Genomic DNA, 23,620 nt, shown 5'->3' with positions numbered 1-23,620 from the left:
TCTGTGTCCGTAATGGGTCCACGGTCAAACGACCACCCCTCGTCACTGTCAAACGCTCCCTAAAACACTTCAGCGAGCAGGCCTTTCTAATAGACCTGGCCTGGGTATCCTGGAAGGATATTGACCTCATCCCGTCAGTAGAGGATGCCTGATTATTCTTTAAAAGTGCTTTCCTCACCATCTTAAATAAGCGTGCCCCTTTCAAAAAATTTGGAACTAAGAACAGATATAGCCCTTGGTTCACTCCAGACTTGACTGCCCTTGACCAGCACAAAAACATCCTGTGGCGTACTGCATTAGCATCGAATAGCCCCCGAGAAATGCAACTTTTCAGGGACGTTAGGAACCAATATACACAGTCAGATAGGAAAGCGAAGGCTAGCTTTTTCAAACAGAAATTTGCATCCTGTAGTACAAATTCCAAAAAGTTTTGGGACACTGTAAAGTCCATGGAGAATAAGAGCACCTCATCCCAGCTGGGCTAGGAAACACTGTCACCACCGATAAATAAATCCACGATATTCGAGAATTTCAGTAGCATTTTTCTATGGCTGGCCATGCGGCTGGCCATACAACACTCCTTCCGTGGCCTCCAACTGCTCTTAAATGCTAGTAAAATGAAATGCACGCTCTTCAACCGATCGCTGACCACACCCGCCCGCCCGACTAGCATCACTACTCTGGACGGTTCTGAGTTAGAATATGTGGACAACTACAAATATGTAGGTGTCTGGTTAGACTGTAAACTCTCCTTCCAGACTCACATTAAGCATCTCCAATCCAAAATTAAATCTAGAATCGGCTTCCCATTTCGCAACAAAGCCTCCTTCACTCATGCTGCCAAACATACCCTCGTAAAACTGACAATCCTACCGATCCTTGACTTCGGCAATGTCATTTACAAAATAGTCTCCAACACTCTACTCAGCAAATTAGGTGTAGTCTATCACAGTGCCATCCGTTTTGTCACCAAAGCCCCATATACTACCCACCACTGCGACCTGTATGCTCTCGTTGGCTGGCCCTCGCTTCATATTCGTCGCCAAACCCACTGGCTCCAGGTCATCTATAAGTCTTTGCTAGGTAAAGCCCTGCCTTATCTCAGCTCACTGGTCACCAAGGCAACACCCACCCGTAGCATGCGCTCCAACAGGTATATTTCACTGGTCATCCCCAAAGCCAACTACTCCTTTGACCACCTTTCCTTCCAGTTCTCTGCTGCCAATGACTGGAACGAATTGCAAAAATCACTGAAGCTGGAGACCTATATCCTCCTCACTAACTTTAAGCATCAGCTGCCAGAGCAGCTTATCGATCACTGCACCTGTACACATCTGTAAATAGCCCACCCAAATACCTCATCCCCATATTGTTATTTCTTTTTGCTCTTTGCACCCCAGTATCTACTTTCACATCATCATCTGTACATCAATCACTCCAGTGTTAATGCTAAATTGTAATTTTTTCGCCACTATGGCCTAGTTATTGCCTTACCTCCCTAATCTCAGTACATTTGCACACACTGTATATAGATTTTTCTATTGTGTTATTGACTGTACGTTTGTTTATCCCATGTGTAACTGTGTTGCTGTTTTTGTCGCACTGCTTTGCTATATCTTGGCCAGGTCACAGTTATAAATGAGATCTTTTTCTCAACTGGCCTACCTGGTTAAATAAAGGTGAAAAAAAAAAATCATGGATGCCAACGGAAGCCAGGCTTCCACAAAAAATGGACCAAGAAAAAATATTTTTTCTCTCTGTGTTTCATAATTTTCCTTCGCTGAGAAGGTATCCGAGCAAGCGAAACAGCGCCCTTCTGTCTATGTATGTGTTAGCCATCTATCTGATGCTGTCTGGTCCAAAAGAATGACATTATTGCCACCCGTAGCATTGTATGCAAGAGAAGCCAGCAAGCATTTGGCCTCTCTTGATAAAAAAAATAATAGCCAATCAGCTCAACTGTGAATGGTCCTGGTGCACCAAAAAAAAATGTCAAGAGAAGCCAGTTTGGATTGGGCTTCACTCCGATCGCATCAAGAACATACGTAACTGACAGAAACTTGTTATGCATCTCGTTGTGTTGATGTGCTCCGGTGGCTAGCTAGCTAAAATGATCCCTTTCCAATATCAGCCAGGGAAGGAGATAGGGATTTGGACTTGTGGTTTTACTTAATTCTCCGTACTGGCCAATGATTATAACGGCAATTCTGACCCAACCATTAATTTATACATTGTTGTGCCCCTGGCCTGAGAGGATGGAAGTTCAATATGTAGTTAGATGTAGAAGGCTAATGTTAACTAGCTAATGTTGCCCATGAAGGGAAGTTTGGCTAGCGAGCAAGCTTTTTAGAATGCTAGCCTAGGACAACAACAAATGAATGTGTGTACTGTATAAGTGATAGATGGTTTCTTCAACATGAAAAAATCTAATCAAAGAGATGGTGTTGGCGTTTCTCTACAAGTAGGGTGAGTCAACATGTTTTTTCTACTTACACGAACGTGTGCACACACACACACGCAGAAATCAAAACCATGGACAGCCACATCATATTTCGCTTATGTTGATTGGACTAAATTGTTTTTGGAATCTTTTAGTTGTCACTGTATTTGACTAAGCGTAGGTGATTTTGATAATGTTGAAATTAAAATGGTGCTGGAATAGTGGAGGCAGCTCCGGTTTTCTTTGCGACTTGCGGTAACTCTCCGTGGTTCTAAGTCAATAGTTGTTTAGTGGTCCGAAACATTACCTTGCTCTGTTTGTTACATGCAGTATGCTTTGTGGACTTCACCGGACAGAGGTTGCTCTCCAGTTTTGTGATTAAACAAAGGTGTGGTTGAATTTATTATGCCACTGTGTCTTATTGTCTCGGCCTTAGGCCTATATATCACAGTCGCAAGGCATATGAACTAACAGGTTATAGAGCAAACAACGCAATTATCACAACATTGGTTGCATTATGGCTTTTTTTTCTGGCTTGGCTTCCCCAGTGATTTTCCCACGCACCACTGCTGGCCCTAGTAGGCACTTTGTCCTCATTTTGCACTCCATTTGTCTCATTCCCCTCTCGGTGGGTCGGTTCAATGTGAAGTGCTTAGCAAATTAGCCAGAGAGTTGCTGAGCTGTTCTTGTAATGGCGTCCGTGTTTCACCAGGGTCATGGAGGGAAGGGGAGCACTGCACTGCGCTCAGGGGCTAGCAGCCTCCAAGTTTTTTGCTGACCTATTCACTACCTGCGCTCTAATGGGTCATATTTTAGGTCCTGTGGCGTTGACAAATGGCACCACTCTAAATGCCCTGTCCAAGGTGCTGAAACTCAGTTGATATATGGTGGAGTCCCTCTGATAAATGCCCCCCATCAGTCCGCATGTGTCGCCGATTCATCACCTCTATGAGGTTTGTGTTAGGAATCCATATTGGATTTTTAATGAAAGAGAATATAATGCAGTTCAAAGTCAATGGGTTTTTCTGATGCCGTGCACACACACACACACACACACACAGTACAGTACAGTGTGTATACACACACACCCTCCTACTCCCAGGTCATTGACAAAACATGTCCTCCTGTCTGAGATTGCATTTTGGTAACAATGTTAAAATGTCCGCCTTCAAGGGCAGTCCCAGTAATTGTGTTTGTCTACATCACTCTGTTTTCCTCTTGCAATGTTTAGACCGTGACATGGAAAGATTTATGGGACTCATATTTTTGAATTATAACATTTTCCATTTTATGGACAACTGAATGTTATTGTTGAAGGGAGCTTAGATTGTTTACTTTCAGAGTATCCCAATATCGTATTCAGATTGTCCTAAGCAAGTCATCCTTGGAAGTTGGGTCTTTCATAATTACAATGTACTGTTTTTAATGAAAAACGTGATCATAAAATTGTTTACATCATATACACTTATTGTCTACTAATCTAACACGTTTTGCCATTATAAACTGTATATGAGCGATATTTCTTAATGATGATCCTAGAGCGTTGATTAAACAGCACAGGAAATATTCCTCATTGTGGACCACAAAGACATCTCCACGAGGCGTTATAAAGCACAAAGCCATAACAGAGGGAGACAACAGTCTTTGTGCTCTGCTTTATTCCAGTTGCACTTCATGAATGACAGACCAGTAGCCACGTATATCACAATCTAGATACCGGTCTGTGAAAGTTTTTGCCACAATGACACAATTTTGTTGTATAAAATAGTCTATGGGTCAGAGTTTAGCTGGTTAAATATTTAAGCGTGAGGGCTCCGGCTTTTGATTCCATCGTGTTCCAGGAGTTTCAGAACGCGGTGTCCTGTCATTGTTTCGAAATGAGGGGGCACGAATCAACATAGTTCTGTGTCCATCACTATTTCACCTTGTTTAAAATCCAGAACATTCATTTTCCTTCTCCAAGGACATTTGTTACATTACATGGAGTTTTCTGGCAAGTCTATCACTGTCGCCCTCACCTTGACTCCAGCCACACAGAGTTCCGTGAGAGAAGAGGCGGAGCCGGGGCAGGTGCTAGGACTGAGCAAGGACTGAGATTGGTCCACCATCAACTTCCTGTAAATGTGTTGGCTTTGCAGAGATGTGTATATGAGAGAGCAAGCCATAGCGACCACGATGAACAGCACAGCACAGGCAGCCATCACCGCTGTGTCCCACGTTTCCCTGCTCTCCACGGGGTGAGCCAGTCCCTTTGTGGTGACGTTGACACAGTCCCTGTTGTGTCCGAGTTGCATGCTCATGACTTCCACACAAACCCGGTACTGGGTGGAGGGGTTCAGGTGGGTGAGACGGTACTCCTTCACATCGGATGGTACTCTCGCAGTGTGTACCATGGAGGGGTGCTTAGCATTTGCCACTGTGAACCACTTTATATTGGATACAAGACCACCGTGAGTATTATCCCAAGACACTGAAACAGAGTTGGGCTGCACTGATCTAACGTATATATGTAAAGCATTAACAGAAGGATGTGGGAAGTATCTGTCAACCACCACCAACACAGACTTAAGGTCTGCGCCAACAAGATTGTGAGCGACGCAGGTGTACAGTCCTGCCTCACGCTCGGTAGTGTCATAGATTTCAAAGGTTCCCTCTGGATGCATGTAGTGCTTATCAGACACACTGTTGGGCAGGACTCTGTCGCCAGAGGGGGTGACCCAGTAGATCTCTGGCTCCGGTTCTCCAAAAGCCCGGCAGTGCAGCGTCACCAAGCTCCCTCTCCCGACCGTGACTCGATCTGGAAGGCTCCCAGGCGAGATGAGTGGGAGGCAGATCTCGGTCATCTCCCGGAAGTGAACCTGACGGACATGCTGGCCCTGGTACTCAGGCGGCTCCACGCAGAGGAGGGAATTGGGCTCCATGAAGCGTACTCCGGTCCGATTCATGTTGATCCAGCGGATGACGCAGTCACAGCGGATGGGGTTGCTGTGCATGCTGACCTCACGCAGGTTGGGCAGGGAGTCCACAGTGCCGCGGTGCAGAGCACTGAGGGCGTTGCTGTTCAGCATCAGCGTCTCAAGTCTCGGCAGCTTGTGGAAGGCGTTGGGATGGATGTAGGACAGCTTTGGGTTGTTGGTGGCCTCTATCTTTGTCAGCTCTGGGAGGTTGTTCAGGGCGAAGCTGTCAATGGACACCAGTGCAGGCATGCTGTTGATGCCCAGCTCTTTGAGATGGAACATGTCCACAAAATCCCCTCTCTGAATCCGCTCAATGGGGTTCTTGTTGAGATCCAGAAACTTCAGGTTCTTGGCTTTCTTCAGAGCAGCCCGGGGGACTCTGACAAACAGGTTGTCGAAGAACGAGATGCTCTCCAGATTGTCGAGGCCGACCAGAGTGTCGTCCGGGATTTCAGACATATTCATCCTGGCCAGAACCAAGCTGCGTAGGTTGACCAGGGGCTTAAAGTTCATGTCTGACAATTGGACGATGGGGTTCTCCCCAATCATCAGGATCTCCAGGCGGGTTAGCGGCTGGAACCATTCCCTGCTAATGCCCCTCAGACGGTTGGAGTTGAGATGGAGCCGCAGGAGCCTCCCCAGCCCCTGGAAGGCTCCAGGACTGATGGAAGAGATCAGGTTGTGGTTGATGTAGAACTCCTGGAGGTTGGGCAGGGACGGGAGACAGCTATCTGATAAGGCCGGAACCCAGTTCTCTTCCATGTGCAGTGACAGCAGATGGGGAAGAGGACCCAGACGGACATCGTTCACAGAGGATATGTTATTCTTGGATAAGTCTATATCTGTGACATTAGCCAGGTAATCCAAAGGTTTCTCGACGCTGATGATATTGTTGGTCTGTAACAATAGCACCTGTGTGTCTGAGGGCAGTTTCTCTGGCAGTGTCGATAGGCCTAAATCATTACAGTCCACCGTGGGAGCCTCTGTATAAATAGAGCTGGGAGAGAACCAGGGTCGTATCTCACACCGGCACAATACAGGGCAATGAGCAGCGCCCCCCTCTGAGGCCAGAACAAAGGCAGTCAGCGCTAGCTCCGCTAACAAACAAGCCACAAACGCAGTCTCCTTCATCTTGGCCCACTATTCCCTTCAGATAGTAATTGGTCCTTATGGAGTCTGCCGTTAGCACTGTTAACTTCACAAATAAAGGCTCATTTGTTACCGCAGCCAGACAGAGCGGATTTCTGCTGTCACCTGGTCCCCAAAGCTTTGGCCCTGTTGTAGTCGTTTCGTCCTTGGCAGAGAGGAGAGGAGCAACCTTTCAATGTACCCTGCTCCAGGTTGTCAGGCAAGCTGGATGTGTGAAGGTCAATGTATCCTTCAGAGGGCCGGTCGGTGAAGCGAAGGAAGGGTTGAGGAGGAACGCTCTGGCTTGGGCTGGATCACTCTGTCTTCCATCATTGTTATCCTCAATCACTGTTGCTCCTCATGTCAATTTCCATCTGGGGAGAAAATGGACAGAAAAAATGTACTCAGTACAACAAGGCATTATTGAGAGACTGAGGCATGTATTGACATTTAGGAATATTGAAACATTCTGTGCTCATTTGATTTTAATGCTGTCACTTTGCCATCAAAATTTGAATTTATGGTTGACTTGACATATATATATAATTTGACAAGTTGGTGACTAATAATGGAATGCGTTCCAAATGGCACCGTTATTCCCTATATAGTACACTACTTTTGACCAGAGCGTTATGGGCCCTCGTCAAAAGTTGTACACTACAGGGATGCACACAATAGCACTGGAGTCGCTCAATATCACTGAAGGGCAAGAGATCTGCTGGAGGATCTGAATTTTTAAACAGCGATTCATATCTTGCTCACAGCAGTAAAACAACCCCCCCCAGTTTTACCATACTCCCCAATTAGCTGAATTTCTCTCTGCCATGAATATATTAACTATTCACATGCACACATCAACTCTCTCTCTCTGTTACACACAACCACCCATGGAGAAGGTGGTAGCTGCAGCTCAATGTGGCGTCCGGAGTACAGCATGGGGCGTGTCGAAAGGAAAGTAGTGGGTGTGTGGAAAGGTTAGACGGTTTTGATTGAGCTGTGTTTTTTTTTCCCTTCTGTTTCTTACCACACAACTACCGAAGGGGCACTGTCTCCCGTTGTTGTTGCCGTTCCTGCCCTTCCCATTGAGTAGACTGTATGTGCATATATCCAGGTGACGTCTAGATGGTTTTCAATATTGGTTATTTCTTGTGTAGGCTGCTATTCTACTTGTAATCAAATCATGGAAGGGGAAGGAAATTGCCACGTTAGCTACCGCCGGCGACACGATCGTGTCAGGTCTCCGGTTGGCAGGCATGTCTATACAACACCGGTGTAATGGTCGTGCAGCCCAATCAGCCATGCAAAACGGTCTTGAGAAGCAACAAATCTGCCCAATTAGCTGACCTCAAGGCATTTCAGATTCTGCCAAAATAGCTCCGAAGCTTGCCACAGGTCTTGTTCTGTGACTCTTCTTCCCTCTTGCATATTTATGATGAGTTGAATCAAATTGTTCCCACAGGTGACAGGTCTGTGCCGGGTTTTGCTTGTGTCGACTGCACATATTGATGTTTTGATTCATTTAGGACCTTGAGGGCAGAAGCCAAAGGCTCTGTGGGCCGTGGTAGAGGAAGCTCTCTGTAAGGCTATAAGAGCAAGGCTGCTGATGAAGACGCACTATGACAGAGCGTGCCTATATTAGCTCGTTTATGGCAGTCCGTCAACACACGCAGGTGGAGCCAAGTGTTGGAAGATTGTCTTTTGTGCCTAATGGTCTCCTGCTCAGCCATCTGTGTAGGACCTGTGTACAGATTTTGTCCAAGCTGCTCCATGTCTGATATTATGCAACATGTTGAATATTCACACACATTTGGTGTTTTATTTCGAACGCTTTTTTATGTTAAGTGTTGAAAGAAATACTAAGAGACAGGGAGAGAGTTAAGTGTGTTAATGCTATTTGTCATTTGCGATGATCGTTTTCAGACACTAATTTAAGTACTCCTGTTTGCTTCCGCGACGCTCACGAGGATTTCCCAGTTATTAATTTAATCTGGAATCCATATAGCGGTGAAACTGCCACGTCCGTTTGTGGTATTACAACAAGAAAGACGTTACTTCAAACAATGAACACAGTTGTTTTCCCCCTCTGACGTCATTGCACACGCGATAGAACAGCAGATGTACCGCTATTTTTTTCTTCTTTTTTTAATTATTTTTTTACCTCGAGCTGGATGCTCATTTCCTCAAAAACAAAACAAATGCGCCTGGGGCTGTTTTACGTACCTTCCACTCTGAATTAGATCAAATGGAGGTTTGAGTGGTGTTCTATGCTCTTCCATCATGATGTGGCTAACACTGCTGGCCTGTGTTTTTATACTGGTGATAACGCCACGCACTTGTATAACGTATTGCCTAGTTATTTATCGTATTTAGCTCCCTTAGTGATTTCACTTGTTGTTTGTTTAATACAATATGCTGCAGAGTAGTTTCAAGATGCCACAGCAGAACACTTATTTAACGTAACTCTTCTCTCTCGCTCTCTCTCTTGCTCTCTCTCTCTCTCTCTCTCTCTCTCTCTCTCTCTGAATTGCTGTGATGTGTGATGACATTGCCTCTCTGAATTGCTGCGATTACATTGCCCTAGTCCCAGAATCGGTTTCAGCAGATCAAACAGAGTAAAGAAATACCTGTTTTTTTTTAACAGTGCATGGAAGTAGGAGTTGTGGCCGTGAGGTTGTGGTAACAGGAAACAATTGATTGTGCGAAGAATTGACATCTGTGCAACCATTTGTGGTGCGGGAACAGAGGGAAAAGTCCACTCACAGTCAGCCACATGCCAGTTAGTAGAGAGTGCATTGCATTACCAATTACCAAATGCTGCAGTTAGGCACAGTGCAAAGGCAGCATTCTTTAAATAAACTTCAACTCTACCAAAATACAGCACACTTACAAAAATCCCTTCAAAGACTACAAAAATTGAATTGTGTTTGTTACTTATAAAATGGAGAAGAATATGTTCTAATAATAAATGCCATTTATCAGACACTTTTATCCATCCATTTTACGTACGGGTGGTTACTGGGAATCGAACCCACTACTCTGGCGTTACAAGCACAATGCTCTACCAATTGGGCTACAAATTACGATAACAGTGTGTGAAGTTGCTAGCATGCTAGCAAAGAATAGCTGGGAAAGCATTATAGCTATATAAAAGCGATCTAACTCACAAAAAAATGATTGTACTATATTTAACCCTGCGAGGTTGCATGCCACAGCATTTTTAAGTGCTGAATATTGACATTCTCCAAATGGATTTTGGGTGTATGGCAGAAAGGAAGGGGGGTTGAGATGTACCTAAAATATTGATGTACCTTTTCATACAGTGAAACAAGCTCTGTACTGTATGAGGCCACAGTGCAGTGAATTCCTTCCATCCACCTCCTTATGTGGTAAACATCTCATAAAGTGGTCCCATTCCACCATGTTTTATTCACCATCCATTCAGGCAAGAAGTGATGAGGAGCAGGTTGCAGTGATACAGGGGTTATGGTGAACAGTGTGCCAAGGGGATCAGGTGATGTGAACATTTAAGTGTAAGGGTTTTCCCGTAATATCTTTGTGTTATTATCTAGCCCCCTTGAGAACGGATTTATCACAATAAGACCAAAAGACAGAGTCACCGAAATGGCTATGTGACTGCAACTCCCCTCCTCTAATATACTACCTATTAGCTACAGTGCCTTAAAGTATTCATAGCCCTAGACTTATTCCACATTTTGTTGTGTTACAGCCTAAATTCAAAATGGATCAAATACACACAATACCCCATAATGACAAAGTGAAAATATGTTTTTAGAAACATTTGCACATTTACTGAACATGAAATACAGAAATATCTGTATTCACAACCGAGTCAATACAAGTTAGGATCACCTTTGGCAGTGATTACAGCTGTGAGTCTATCTGGGTAAGTCTATAAGATTTTTGCACACCTGGATTGTTACAATATTGCACTTTTTTCTGGTGGTATTCAAGATCTGTCAAGTTGGTTGTTGATCATTGCTAGACAGTCATTTTGCAGTTTTACGTCAGTGATTTATTGCAAACAGGATGCATGTTTTGGAATATTTGTATTCCGTACAGGCTTCCTTCTTTTCACACTGTCATTTGCAGTGCATTCGGAAAGTATTCAGACGCCTTGACTTTTTCCACATTTTGTTACGTTAGCCTTCTTCTAAAAAAATAATTGATCAAAAAAACATAAATCTACATGCAATACCCCATAATGACAAAGTGAAAACAGGTTTATAATTTTTTGCAGTTATTAAATACAATAAACAGAAATACCTTATTAACATAAGTATTCAGACCCTTTGCTATGAGATTCTAAATTGAGCTCAGGTGCATCCTGTTTCTATAACTTGATTGGAGTCCACCTGTGGTAAATTCAATTGATTGGACATGATTTGGAAAGGCACACACCTGTCTATATTTGGTCCCACAGTTGACAGTGCATGTCAGAGCAATAACCTAGCCACAACGTCGAAGAATTGTCGGTAGAGCTCCAAAATAGGAATGTTTCGAGGCACAGATCTGGGGAAGGGTACGCGTATCCAAACTGAGCAATCTGGGAGAAGGGCATTGGTCAGGGAGGTGACCAAGATCCCGATCATCACTCTGACAGAGCTCCAGAGTTCCTCTGTGGAGATGGGAGAACCTTCCAGAAGGACAACCATCCCTGCAGCACTCCGCCAATCAGGCCTTTATGGTAGAGTGGCCAGACGGAAATCACTCCTCAGTAAAAGGCACGACAGCCCACTTGGAGTTTGCCAAAAGGCACCTAAAGGACTAACCATGAGAAACAAGATTCTCTGGTCTGATGAAACCACAATTGAACTCTTTAGCCTGAATGCCAAGCGTCACGTCTAGAGGAAACCTGGCACCATCCCAACGGTGAAGCATGGTGGTGGCAGCATCATGCTGTGGAGATGTTCTTCAATGGCAGGGACTGGGAGACTAGTCATGATCGACAGAAAGATGAACGGAGCAAAGTACAAAGCAATCTTTGATGAAAACCTGCTCCATAGCGCTCAGGATCTGACTGGGGCGCAGGTTCACCTTCCAACAGGACAACAACCCTAAGCACATAGCCAAGACAACGCAGGAGTGGCTTCGGGTCATGTCCTTCAGTGGCCCAGCCAGAGCCCGGACTTGAACTCGATCGAATATCTCTGGACAGACCTGAAAATAGCTGTGCAGCAACGCTCCCCATCCAGTCTGACATAGCTTGAGAGGATCTGCATAGATGAATGGGAGAAACTCCCCAAATACAGGTGTGCCAAGCTTGTAGCGTCATACCCAAGAAGACTTGAGGCTGTAATCGCTGCCAAAGGTGCTTCAACAAAGTACTGAGTAAAGGGTCTGAATACTTATGTAAATGTGATAATTATTATTATTTAACTTTTTTACATTTGCAAACATTTCTAAAAAACAGTTTTTGCTTTGTCATTATGGGGAATTGTGTGTAAATTGTGTGTAGATTTTTAAAGAAAAAAAACAATTTAATCAATTTTAGAATAAGGCTGTAACTTAACAAAATGTAGGAAAGGGGGGGTCTCAATGTAAATGCACTGTATGTTAGTATTGTGGAGTAACTACAATGTTGTTGATCCATCCTCAGTCTTCTCCAGTCATTAAAGATTGGCCTCATGGTGAAATCCCTGAGCGGTTTCCTTCCTCCGGCAACTGCTTTAGGAAGGACGCCTTTATGTTTGTAGTGACTGGGTGTATTGATACACCATCCAAAGTGTAGTTAATAACTTCACCATGCTCAAAGGGATATTCAATACACCCAGATATATATATTTTTTAATCTACCAATAGGTGCCCTTCTTTGCAAAGCATTGGAAAACATCCCTGATCTTTGATGTTGAATCTGTTTGAAATTCACTGCTGGACTGAGGGTATCTTACAGTTAATTGTATGTGTGGGGTGCAGAGATGAGGCAGTCATTGAAAAACCATGTTAAACAATATTATTGCACATAGTGAGTCCATGCAACTTATTATTATTTACTCCCGAACATATTTAGGCTTGCCATAACAAAGCGGTTGATACTTACTAATTCAAGATATTTCAGCTTTTCATTTTGTAAAACTGTCTAAAAACAATTCCAGTTTGACATTATGGTGTGTACTATAGGCTAGTGACGTTTTTAATTCAGTCTATAACACAACAACATTTGGAAAAGTCAAGGGGTGTGAATACTTTCTGAAGACACTGTATATCCCAGCTGGGAGCCTGTTTGTGGTCTTTCCATCGGCAGACCATGCCCTCTGTTGTTCTGTGATACACAGTCGACCAGCCGCTCGGTCATACCCTTCCCACCTCTCTGCACCCAAGGGAATTATTGATCCCTCTCCATCTCTCAGCACCTCTCTGTTGTGTAGGATGTTAGAGTCTTAACTACATCAAGAGGCCACAGCCTGGCCGTGTGCATGCTGCTGATGCCTCGGGGTGGGTGGGGAGGAGGGGTGAGGGAAATGGAATGAGCTAAGTGCCCCTCTTGTCTATGGCCCCCACCCCCATGTCTTTTCATTGATTAACCATTAAATCTGTCCAAGCTAAAACTGTGTTCCTTCAACGTGACCTGCTCCCTTGTGTTTCCGTATAGTGCTACCTGCTACAATATCACAGCCTGCTATGTAGCCTAAGTCAACAACAACAACAAAATGTTTTGCCTGCGCAGCCCACGATGAAAACCTGCATTAGCTATGCTAGAAATGTGCCTGTTATTAGCATTAGCAGTATGACTACATGTATTAGGCCAGCCTATTGTGTAGTACCCATGCATAATGTAATCTGGAGAGGAGAGCTTCCCTCTTACATCAGCTCAACGCCGTCTGCAAATAATCAGCAAGTCAACAATTCATTAGGGATCGATGTTAAGCTGTCAGCTCCCCAAGGCATCCTACCAGCCCTTTCCTACTATCTACCCACCCCATCTCCTATGGTCTACTGCCACACTCTGCACACACGCATGCATGCACGTGCGTGCACACACCAAACACACACACAAGTAAGGTGCACATGTACACATGAACTGCCTGTTACTTGTATGTATAAACCATAATCAATACGTTTTGTTTGGTGCAATGAACTAGCCACATGGACATTTTTCACTTTGCATTAAGCTATCAATATGACCGATCATTGCATTAATACCTAATGTAATACATTAACTGGAAATGCTTGGGGTGTTAGATGTCACCGTTCCCTTTCCACAGGCCCAGGTAGGACTTGCTCTGCTGCTCTCACTGAAAAATGCATGGCGCTTCAGAATCCGAGTCATACTTGCTGGGAATGAGTTTTCCCAGTGTATCAAATCAATCTTTGTTTAGCCCATGAATCCATGTGCTACGGTATATTGATATTCTCATAGTGGGGATTTTGTAGGATAGGTAGGTTGTGTGGCTTGGTTTCCATTTGGCTCTTTTCTTTATTAAGCAAGGAGGTTTTAATAAATCAATTGATTGTTTTCGCGCTAGCCTAAACCTGTCTTTGGCTCTAACAAGGCATGGTACAGATGTCGGATCTTAACTTGATCAATCTTTTGTCGTGGAAAATGTTTCTGCGCATCAGGAAATTCAAATGAGCCTCATGAAACCCACAGTTCTCTTTCTATCCATGTGGGGGCAGTCTAGTCATTCGGACCAGTGGAGCCATATTTGTTCATATTCTGTATTCTATCCATTGTCACATATTGAAAGGTGTGAAAATTGATGAACACTGTTTGTGTTTCCCTGGCTGAGTTGATGAGGTGATTTATTTTTTAGGAATCAACTGTAAAAAAAATATATTTAAAAAAAAGAGTTCAATCGTGGCCTGGGGCGCCTATACACTGAGTGTACAAAACATTAGGAACACCTTGCTAATATTGAGTTGCATCCCTTTTTGCTCTCAGAACATCCTCAATTTGTCGGGGCATTGGGCTCTACAAGGTGTCGAAAGCATTCCACAGGGGTGCTGGCCCATGTTGACTCCAATGCTTCTCACAGTTGTGTCAAGTTGACTGGATGTCCTTTGGGTGGTGGACCATTCTTGATACACACGGGAAACTGTTGAGCATGAGAAACCCAGCAGCGTTGCAGTTCTTGACACACTCAATCCGGTGCGCCTGGCACCTACAACCATACCCCATTCAAAGGCACTTAAATATTTTGCCTTGCCCATTCACCCTCTGAATGGCACACATTCACAATCCATGTCTCAATTGTCTCAAGGCTTAAAATATTTTTTTAACTCATCTCCTCCCCTTCATCTACACTGATTTGAAGTGGATTTAACAGGTGACATCAATAAGGGATCATTGTTTCACCTGGATTCACCTGGTCAGTCCATGTCATGGAAAGAGCAGGTGTTCCTAAAGTTTTGTACACTCAGTGTATAGGCCCACTGTGTATAGGCCCACACCCTTCTGGCTCAAGTAACTCATTCCCCCCGATTGACTAGATTTAGTTACACATTTCAAATATGGACAGTGCAGGGATATTTTACCCCCGACCTTGGTAAGAACTTACCATACCAGACACTTTTTCATTTTAGGCCATGGCTGAGGATCCAACTTTTTCAGGATCTTAGTCTTCTGGACAAAAAGATCCGGAGCTTCCAGAAGCTTCTGCGCATGTGTACACGTAGAGAACAGGCTACTCAGACGAATGGCGCCCGTTTATTACATTTAGGTCAAAGCCGAATCAATGTCTGCAAGATCACGTAATGATAGTGTTCTACATTACAGAACCAAATATAATAGCATAGTATAACGTTGCCATAAGACAAAGACACCACCGCATTCAATTGTGAATGTTAATTCTTCAAGTTTTACCGGTGACACTTTCATACGTTATCTGCATACAGTGCATTTGGATTCCGAAAGTATTGATCGTTACAGCCTTATTCTAGAATGGATTAAATTCATTTTTTCTCATCAATCTACATAAAATATCCCATAATGAGAAAGCGAAAAAACAAATGCCCTTTTCACATAAATATTCAGATCCTTTGCTATGAGACTCGAAATTGAGCTCAGGTGCATCCTGTTTCCATTGATCATCGTTGAGATGTTTCTACAACTTGATTGGAGTCCACTTGTGGTATATTCAATTGATTGAACATAATTTGGAAAGGCACACCTGTCTATATAAGGTCCCACAGTTGACAGTGCATCTCAGAGCAATAACCAAGCCATTAGGTCGAAGGAATTGTTCGTAGAGCTCCGAGACAGGATTGTGTCAAGGTACAGATCTGGGGAAGGGTACCTGCAGCATTGAAGATCCCAAAGAAGACAGTGGCCTCCATCATTCTTAATGGAAGAAGTTTGGTACCACCAAGACTCTTCCTAGAGCTGGCGTCTGGAGGAAACCTGGCACCCTCCCATCGGTGAAGCATGGTGGTGGCAGCATCATGCTGTGGCGATGTTTTTCAGTGGCCGGGACTGGGAGACTAGTCAGGATCGAGGGAAAGATGAACGGAGCAAAGTAAAGAGAGATCCTTGATGAAAACCTGCTCCAGAGCGCTTAGGACCTCAGACTGGGGGTGAAGGTTCACCTTCCAAACAGGACAACGACCCTAAGCACACAGACAAGACAACGCAGGAGTGGCTTCGGGACAAGTCTCTGAATGTCCTTGAGTGGCCCAGCCAGAGACTGGAATTGAACCCGATCGAACATCTTTGGAGAGACCTGAAAATAGCTGTGCAGCGACGCTCCCCATCAAACCTGAGATTGCTTGAGAGGATCTGCCCAAATACATGTGTGCCAAGCTTGTAGCATCATACCCAAGAATACTCAAGACTGTAATCGCTGCCAAAGGTGCTTCAACAAAGTACAGAGTAAAGGGTCTGAATACTTATGTAAATGTGATATTTCAGTGATTTCTTTCTTAAAACCTGTTTTTGCTTTGTCATTATAGGGTATTGTGTGTAGATTGAGGACATTTTTGAATAAGGCTGTAACGTAACAAAACGTGGAAAAGGTCAAGGGGTCTGAATACTTTCCGAAGGCACTGTAGTATCCATTTGATTTCAACCAGTTTGATGGGGACATGCATTTAGATCTTTAGTTATAGTGTTGTGAATGATGTAGCCTACAGCGAGATATATTTTAGAGCAAATGGTGTTAACAAACTGTAGCATAGCCTACCTGTGTATTTGGCTTAGTGGCACGCGCTGTTGAGTTTTGGCCACGAGAGAGAAATGCTTTTTTTTTTTTTTGTCTTACAGTAAAGTTATGCTATGCTATTATACCGTATTTGGTTCTGTTATGTAGAATACTGTGATCGTTATGTGATTGTGATCTTGCAGACATTGATTCAGCTTTGATGTAAAAAATTAAACAAGCACTTATCGTCTGAGTAACCTGTTCTCTACGCGTAAAGTAGAGAATATACACATCCGCACATGCGCAGAAGCTTTAGGAATAAACGGCGTGGCTGCGGATTCGACTTTTCCACCATCTTTAGTCCCGAAAAAGTTGGATCCACAGCCACGCCGTTTATTTTAAAGACAGTTGTACTTAATGGATAACCTAAATAAGGCCGGCTCAGTTGGTAGAGCATGGTGCTTGCAACGCCAGGGATTTGGGTTCGATTCCCAATGGGGACCAGTAAGGGAAAATGTAAATAAATGAAGTTGCTTTGGATAAGAGTATCTGCTAAATGACACCAAAAAATGTGAAATAACAGTAGGCTACACCAACATTAGTTTCCATTTATATAAAGTATCAAAACGATTGCCTAGCACTGAGAGCGAGCTCATGATGCTTGGAGCCAAAGCATGCTGCAAAGACCACTCCTCTACGGCAGTTCACAATGCTCTAGCAAGCCGTGAGAATACTTGATGAAAGAAGGTTGGTTCGTAATGCCATCCCCAAAATATTAGCCTATGTACTTAACTCCATTGTACAGCCTTCAAACACTGCTTCCAGCTGCCCCCTGGCGGCAAATTCTAACTATTCAATATTCATTCAAATTCTCCTGCTGCGGGATTGTTTTCCTCCTGCAACGAAATGGGTCAAATTAAAACCTGACATCTGTAGGCTACACAGGAGTTTGAGGTTTGCATGTGGATCTCAAGTCAAGATTCCAGTAGCAAATTGAAACCGCGTGTCATAAATAATGAATGTCTCATAGTAATGCCATTTCACATCATTTCAATTAGCCGGCATTTTATGTTTGCGAAAAACTCGATATACAGCAGTGTCTATTGAGAGATGCAAACATTACCGCCATTATTCTAGCATGGAATGGTGTTGAGTGTGAGGTACAGTATCTTGTAGCAACCTATTCATCTCACTTGTTTCTGTGCAGCCTGACACTCGGCCAGTATTTTGCTTTAGTGCTGTCTGTTAAGACTGACATCAGGGATTGACCCTGAACACTTTCACTTTTTTTCTCACAAGTGTAAAGGTGCTAGTATTGCGTTCTCTTGTGGATTCATCTCCCCACCAGTCTACATGGAGAAACTTGGGAAAGCAGGATGGCCGTAGAGGAATACTGTACGACAACTGCTTTTTGAAATATATGCATAGCCAGGATATTCAGCGTGATATTGGTGCATTTCTGGCATTTTTATGCATGATTAGGCTAATTCTGACCCCATTTAGTAGCTAATGTTGTGACAGTGCTGAATGAGGTCTGCTGCTCCCTAAAGATGCCTCGGTATGATGTTGTTTAATTATGAACAAGCCCTAAATACAGCCAGAGTGATGGGAGATGGAGAGGGGGGGAAAGAGAGTAGGAGAGAGATGTAGATGGAGTGTGTGCTGTTCTGGTAAATTAGGCAGGCAGTGGTGGGAATGTCTTTTCCTATGGTTAGAGGAGTACTCCCAGCACTACAGCTCTCGCGTCATATTGACCTGCCTCACCTGGATTCCTTAATGACGCTAACAAATCCTAAATAAATCCTCGTAGAAATCCTATATCTTCCTCCTCTTGGCACACACAGCCAAATAGTGTTTAACTTTAGACACATCCAGTATTTATGTGTTATGATGTGCTTTCACTGAAAACGGAGGGGGTTCTATTTTACCTCAGGCTTATTACTGGTTTACCTCGTTAAATTCTGGTCTTTTCTACTGACGGCAGATCCTTGTCTTGTCTTCCTATCTGTTCAAGCCCTGACAGACACACAGAGGCGATTATACTTCAGGGCTGTTCTTTTTCTCAAATGTACCTGTAGAGCGATGCTGCCGAGAGAACACCACGTCCATTCTGCTTCAGCCTGAAACCCACATCTGTCTCATTGCTTTCAAAATACTCCAGAACAAAATGTCACCAGAAGGGAAAGCCCGACGCAAATAACAGGTAGTTCCCTCTCTAAAACCTCTGCAACACCTACACATTCATCCAAACCGTGCATAAAGTAGCAACAACAAAAGCCTGTGTTGGACTGAGCAGCTTTCTCTTTCCTCAATCCTCCCCCTCAGCCAAGCCTCCTACATAACTATAGGCTGTGCCCTCTACCTTCTCTGCTGCAAACTCCCTCCACACTCAAGGACTACCGCAGTGCCACACTGAAAACCAGACCTCTGTCGTCGTTTCCCCCCCCCCCCAACCTACCACATATGACTCATACACATAGGCGAGAGAGATTAGTAACTTACCAGTGGGAGTGAGCCCCCTCACATACTGTATTGAGCGGCAGCAGGTATTCACCTCATGGCTGGGACCCATGTTTTAGAGCAGCAGTCCAGCGTGACACCTTGAGACTCAGATCACAGCCGGTTTTTCATATCTCCAAGTCCAATAGTCTTCTTCTCCTTTCGTTGCGAGAGAGGCAGAGGGAAAGAGAGAGAAACAGGAGAGGGAGGGAGAGATGGGTAGCTCCAGCTCTGATGCTGTTCCACTGTGTGTGTGTGAGAGAGAGAGCGAGAGAGAGAGAGAGAGAGAGAGAGGAGGGAGGCTCTGTTAAAGATGCTGGGTACAGAGCAGAGCGACGGGGCGGGCGCTGTTCCCTGTCTATCCCTCCGTTTCTCCATCGCGGTTAGAGAGCAGATCACTCAGCTGATCAACCATCACTCTGCCCCGCTGCTGCCAACTCCACCGTCATTAATAACAGAAACGTTTTGGAACGAACAGCTCACTGAAGATGGGACTTTCGGGCATTCGTGTGGCTGAGTCTGTTTCTGCGATCACGTGGACTCTTAAAAATGTGATAAAACTTTGTTGCTCCTTGCTGAAACAAGCAAGGTGTTGTAGCAAACAAGTCTTTAGTTGCCATGGCAACACCACCCTCCCTGCAGCAGAATGGAAAGAACAGGCTTGGAACCTCTAACCCTGGCAATTTGACTGGTAAAATCCTTGTGCGGAACGCCTAAGTTCAAACAGTGTAAACTTAAACGGCTAAAGCCAGATATAAGGTACACTACTTGACCAAAAGTATGTGGACTGCTCGTTGAACATCTCATTCCAAAATCATGGGCATTAATATGGAGTTGGTCCCCCCTTTGCTGCTATAACAGCCTCCACTCTTCTGGGAAGGCTTTCCACTAGATGTTGGAACATTGTTGCGGGGACTTGCTTCCGATCAGCCACAAGAGTATTAGTGAGGTTGGGCACTGATGTTGGGCGATTAGGTCTGACTCGCAGTCAGCGTTACAATGCACCCCAAAGGTGTTCGATGGGGTTGAGGTCAGGGCTCTGTTCAGGCCAGTCAAGTTCTTCCACACCTATCTCAAAAAAACATTTATGTATGGACCTCGCCTTCTCCAAAATGTTGCCAGAAAGTTGGAAGCACAGAATCATCTAGAATGTCATTGTGTGCTGTAGCGTTTTAGATCTGCCTTCACTGAATTTAGGGGCCTAGACCGAACTATGAAAACCAGCCCCAGAACATTATTCCTCCTCCACCAAACTTTTCAGTTAGCACTATGCATTCGGGCAGGTAGCGTTCGCCTGGCATCCGCCCAAACCAGATTTGTCCGTCAGACTGACAGATGGTGAAGCGTGATTCATCTCTCCAGTGAACGTGTTTCCACTGCTCCAGAGTCCAATGGCAACAAGCTTTACACCACTCCAGCCGATGCTTGGCATTGCGCATGGTGATCTTAGGGTTGTGTGCAGAAATTGGCTTCAGCGTGTAGAAAAATCTCTACACCGCCAAGATGGGGGCCTCTAAAATAATCTCAAAAATTCACTCATGCCGACCCCGCCAATGGCCAAGCCCCATGCCACGGCCACCACCTAAGCTCCGTTTCGATCCAGAAAAAACCCTGGATACAATGGTTGCCTGGTATTGTCATGCAATCATTGTCATGGTAATGTAGAATGTTTGTTCAATTGATGTTAACTGATGTGGCTCATGCAATGGAATGTATTTCTTTGTAATGTCCGTTGAGTTGAATCAACAAATCACAGCACATATTGATCGATACACTCCCTGCTTTGATCCTCGCAGTGGCTGCCAGTCCACACATTATATTATCATTGTCTTGAATAGGGATACCCGTTCTATTCATTCTATTTCTATGGCAGCACATGCAGTCAGGAGAGGAGAAAATGTGCTTAAAACAGATGTTATATATATAACTCTTTTTTGTGTTGCTATTCAAACGGTTATTACGTTGTCCGTGGTCATTTGGCTGGCCAATTACCGTCATCCAAAAATCCATGACCGTCACAGCCCTAATACACACACACACACACACACACACACACACACACAGCCTCTCTAGAGACAGGCTAACCCCTGTTTAGCTTGCGGCTCTGTTCTCTGAGCTGCTGGTAATTCTGATTGGCTGAGCAGGCTGCCAATCAGTCATGATCCCCTGTATCCCTGAGGCAAAGAGGGAGGGGGGATGTGGAGGAGGAAGGAGGGAGGAAGAGAGAGAGAGAGCAAATGTGTGTGTATGCGTGGTAGAGAGTGGGAGAAAAGGAGTGACAGAGTGTGCTTGTGTGTGTGTGTGTGTGGGCCTCTATCTATCAGTGTGTGTGTGTTAAAGGGAGACTGAGGGAGAGGGAGTGCAGGGAGGGATGGAGAATGTATGTGGCTTCTTATTAAGACTGGCATTTCTGTTTGATTCTCTGGGCATTTGAAGGCAACGTTTAACAAACTGCAGTTTCTGTGGGTCATTATTCAATGCCTTTGTGTAGATGTCCCTCATTTGGCCAGACACTCTGAACTGAACACCATTGTATCACTGGCTCCCTGGTTGCCTCACATTTATCTATAAAACCTGTGGATGGAATAGAAGATTTTTGATCATTGTAATACTGTTGATCATGGCCTTGAACATCACGCCCAAGCGAGAGAGTAAAAAACGACAAATCTTTTCTATATTACCCATTTGTTAGACTGATTTTGTGCCCAGAATCCGAATGCCATTGCTTTGCATGGCCTCAAAAGGACTGTCGTTGTTGATATCAAATGAATCGTGTCCTCTGTTGGCTACTTAGAAGTATTTCGTGGCTTGGAGAAGGTCATCGGCATGGCAATAATGGTTGTAGAATTCATTAACTGAGCATTGCGGTATTACGGGTTATTAAGGATTTATTAGAAACATAAAGTGAATGAACTCTCTCTACCATGGTGCTGCTATGTTTGTGTTCCCCGGTGGTGTGTGAGGTCCACATGTTGGGAGGGAGGGAGGGAGGGCAGTCAGTGATGAGGAGGAGGAATGACATCCTGGTACTTGAACCCACCCAATAGTCACTGCAGTATAGTCCGTTTCTCTGTCTGCTGGTGAGGAACACTGATTCCAGTTCAATCTAGTGTTGTGAACAGGGTCGCTACAGCACAGGGTTTATTGGTGCTACGTGCTGATGGATAAATATATCTCTTTATCATATATCTTAATTGATATCATATATCTTTATTGTTTCAGGTCTCCCAAGAACCCCCAGCAGAAGATCATCAAGCGGGTCATAGCCCTTGAGGGAGACTTCATCAAGTACGTATAGCTTTATCAAATCAAACTTAAAACCCACGACACATTATACAGTAAAAACGAAACAAAAGGTAATAAAAGAATGTAAAACAAAGGGTGTCTTAAAGGCCTATTCAGAGACTTTCTATGAGTTAGTCTACTGCTACAAGACAACTGATTGTTTACTCAGGGATTTGAAGCTCCGTCTTAAACCTCTATTTCTTATCTACCAGCTTCAAATCTTCGGCTGCCACCTACTCATACCACAATGTCGTCATGTAAATCAACTATTTGTGACGGGTGCCGCTGAACAAATTACGAGTCACTTGTATTGCCTGGGAGGAGATAGATGAATAATTAACATGGGGGTTTGATGATGGCTGGTGTGCGTGTGCGTGTGTGTGTGCGTGTGTTAGCCTGCGGGTCCGCCATGCTATAAATCACAGCTATGGTTTTAATCTTGCTACGCACAGAGACTGTCTGCTCTGCCTGACAGAGGAAGAGGCCTCTCAGCCAATTACAGCCCTCTGAGTGGTGTGTGTGTGTGTGTGTGTGTGTGTGTGTGTGTGTGTGTGTGTGTGTGTGTGTGTGTGTGTGTGTGTGTGTGTGTGTGTGTGTGTGTGTTTTTTTTGCTATGTGTATCCCTCTGAACTGAGCCCCTCAGAGATATAGAGGGCCATTTCGGAGATTCATCTCCAAACAATGATGGCTTACGGGACATAAATCGCGTTTCAATCGAATCGCAGCTTTAAAAAAAAAAAAAATGAAAGTGTTACGCCACTGTATTGTCAGGGAAAAGTTGTTGCTACGCTGTGTAAAGCTGATGACTGGAATGCACACATTGAGGGAAATGCGGAGTATATTCATGTGAGGTGTATGAGGAAGAGCTACCTCAAGATGGAGATTCTGGTGTTCGTAGAGGTACAGAACAACCCAGTGCGGTGTGCCAGGCAGACTGTCAGACATGGCTGGTGGACAAGACTATGGCTGTGGGTTCCCATGTCCATGATAGCATACCGCTTAGGATGCATGTCCAACACATTTGATTCATTCGCAGTGGTATTCTTCCTAGTCTAGATATTGAAACTGAGCCTTTGACTTGACCTGTCCAATTCACCTCAGGCTTTTACACATCATCGTCGTCATTATCGTGTTTCATATGTCCATTATCATGTGTATCTGTGCCCTATAGGTCTCCCGAGTGGCGCAGCAGTCTAAGGCGTCACTACAGACCCGGT

At 44.4% G+C, this 23,620-nt stretch overlaps 2 protein-coding genes across 3 annotated transcripts in view; one reads left to right on the top strand and one right to left on the bottom strand.

The window, feature by feature from the left end:
* LOC106573249 (mitochondrial inner membrane protease subunit 2) overlaps nt 1-23,620 on the top strand; it is a 175,657-nt gene that overhangs the window by 109,681 nt on the left and 42,356 nt on the right. For both annotated transcript variants that reach the window (XM_014148148.2, XM_014148147.2), the window contains exon 4: nt 22,341-22,406. In XM_014148148.2, the coding sequence (XP_014003623.1) occupies nt 22,341-22,406 (66 nt within the window). The remainder of the gene's footprint in view (nt 1-22,340; nt 22,407-23,620) is intronic.
* Nucleotides 3,836-19,426, bottom strand: LOC106573248 (leucine-rich repeat neuronal protein 3). Its single transcript, XM_014148145.2, has 2 exons — nt 19,122-19,426; nt 3,836-6,899 (listed from the first exon to the last, which is right to left on the bottom strand). Exon 2 carries the CDS (start codon nt 6,526-6,528, stop codon nt 4,417-4,419), a length of 2,112 nt encoding a protein of 703 aa, XP_014003620.1. The 5' UTR covers nt 6,529-6,899; nt 19,122-19,426; the 3' UTR covers nt 3,836-4,416.

This window comes from Salmo salar, chromosome ssa16 (assembly GCF_905237065.1).
Source record: "Salmo salar chromosome ssa16, Ssal_v3.1, whole genome shotgun sequence".
Taxonomy (NCBI): Eukaryota; Metazoa; Chordata; class Actinopteri; order Salmoniformes; family Salmonidae; genus Salmo; species Salmo salar.
This window is presented reverse-complemented; position numbering and strand designations above follow the sequence as displayed.

Coding starts and splice junctions, on each gene's coding strand:
- LOC106573248 (XM_014148145.2), bottom strand. CDS start 6,528: ATGAAGGAGACTGCGTTTGTGGCTTGTTTGTTAGCGGAGCTAGCGCTG.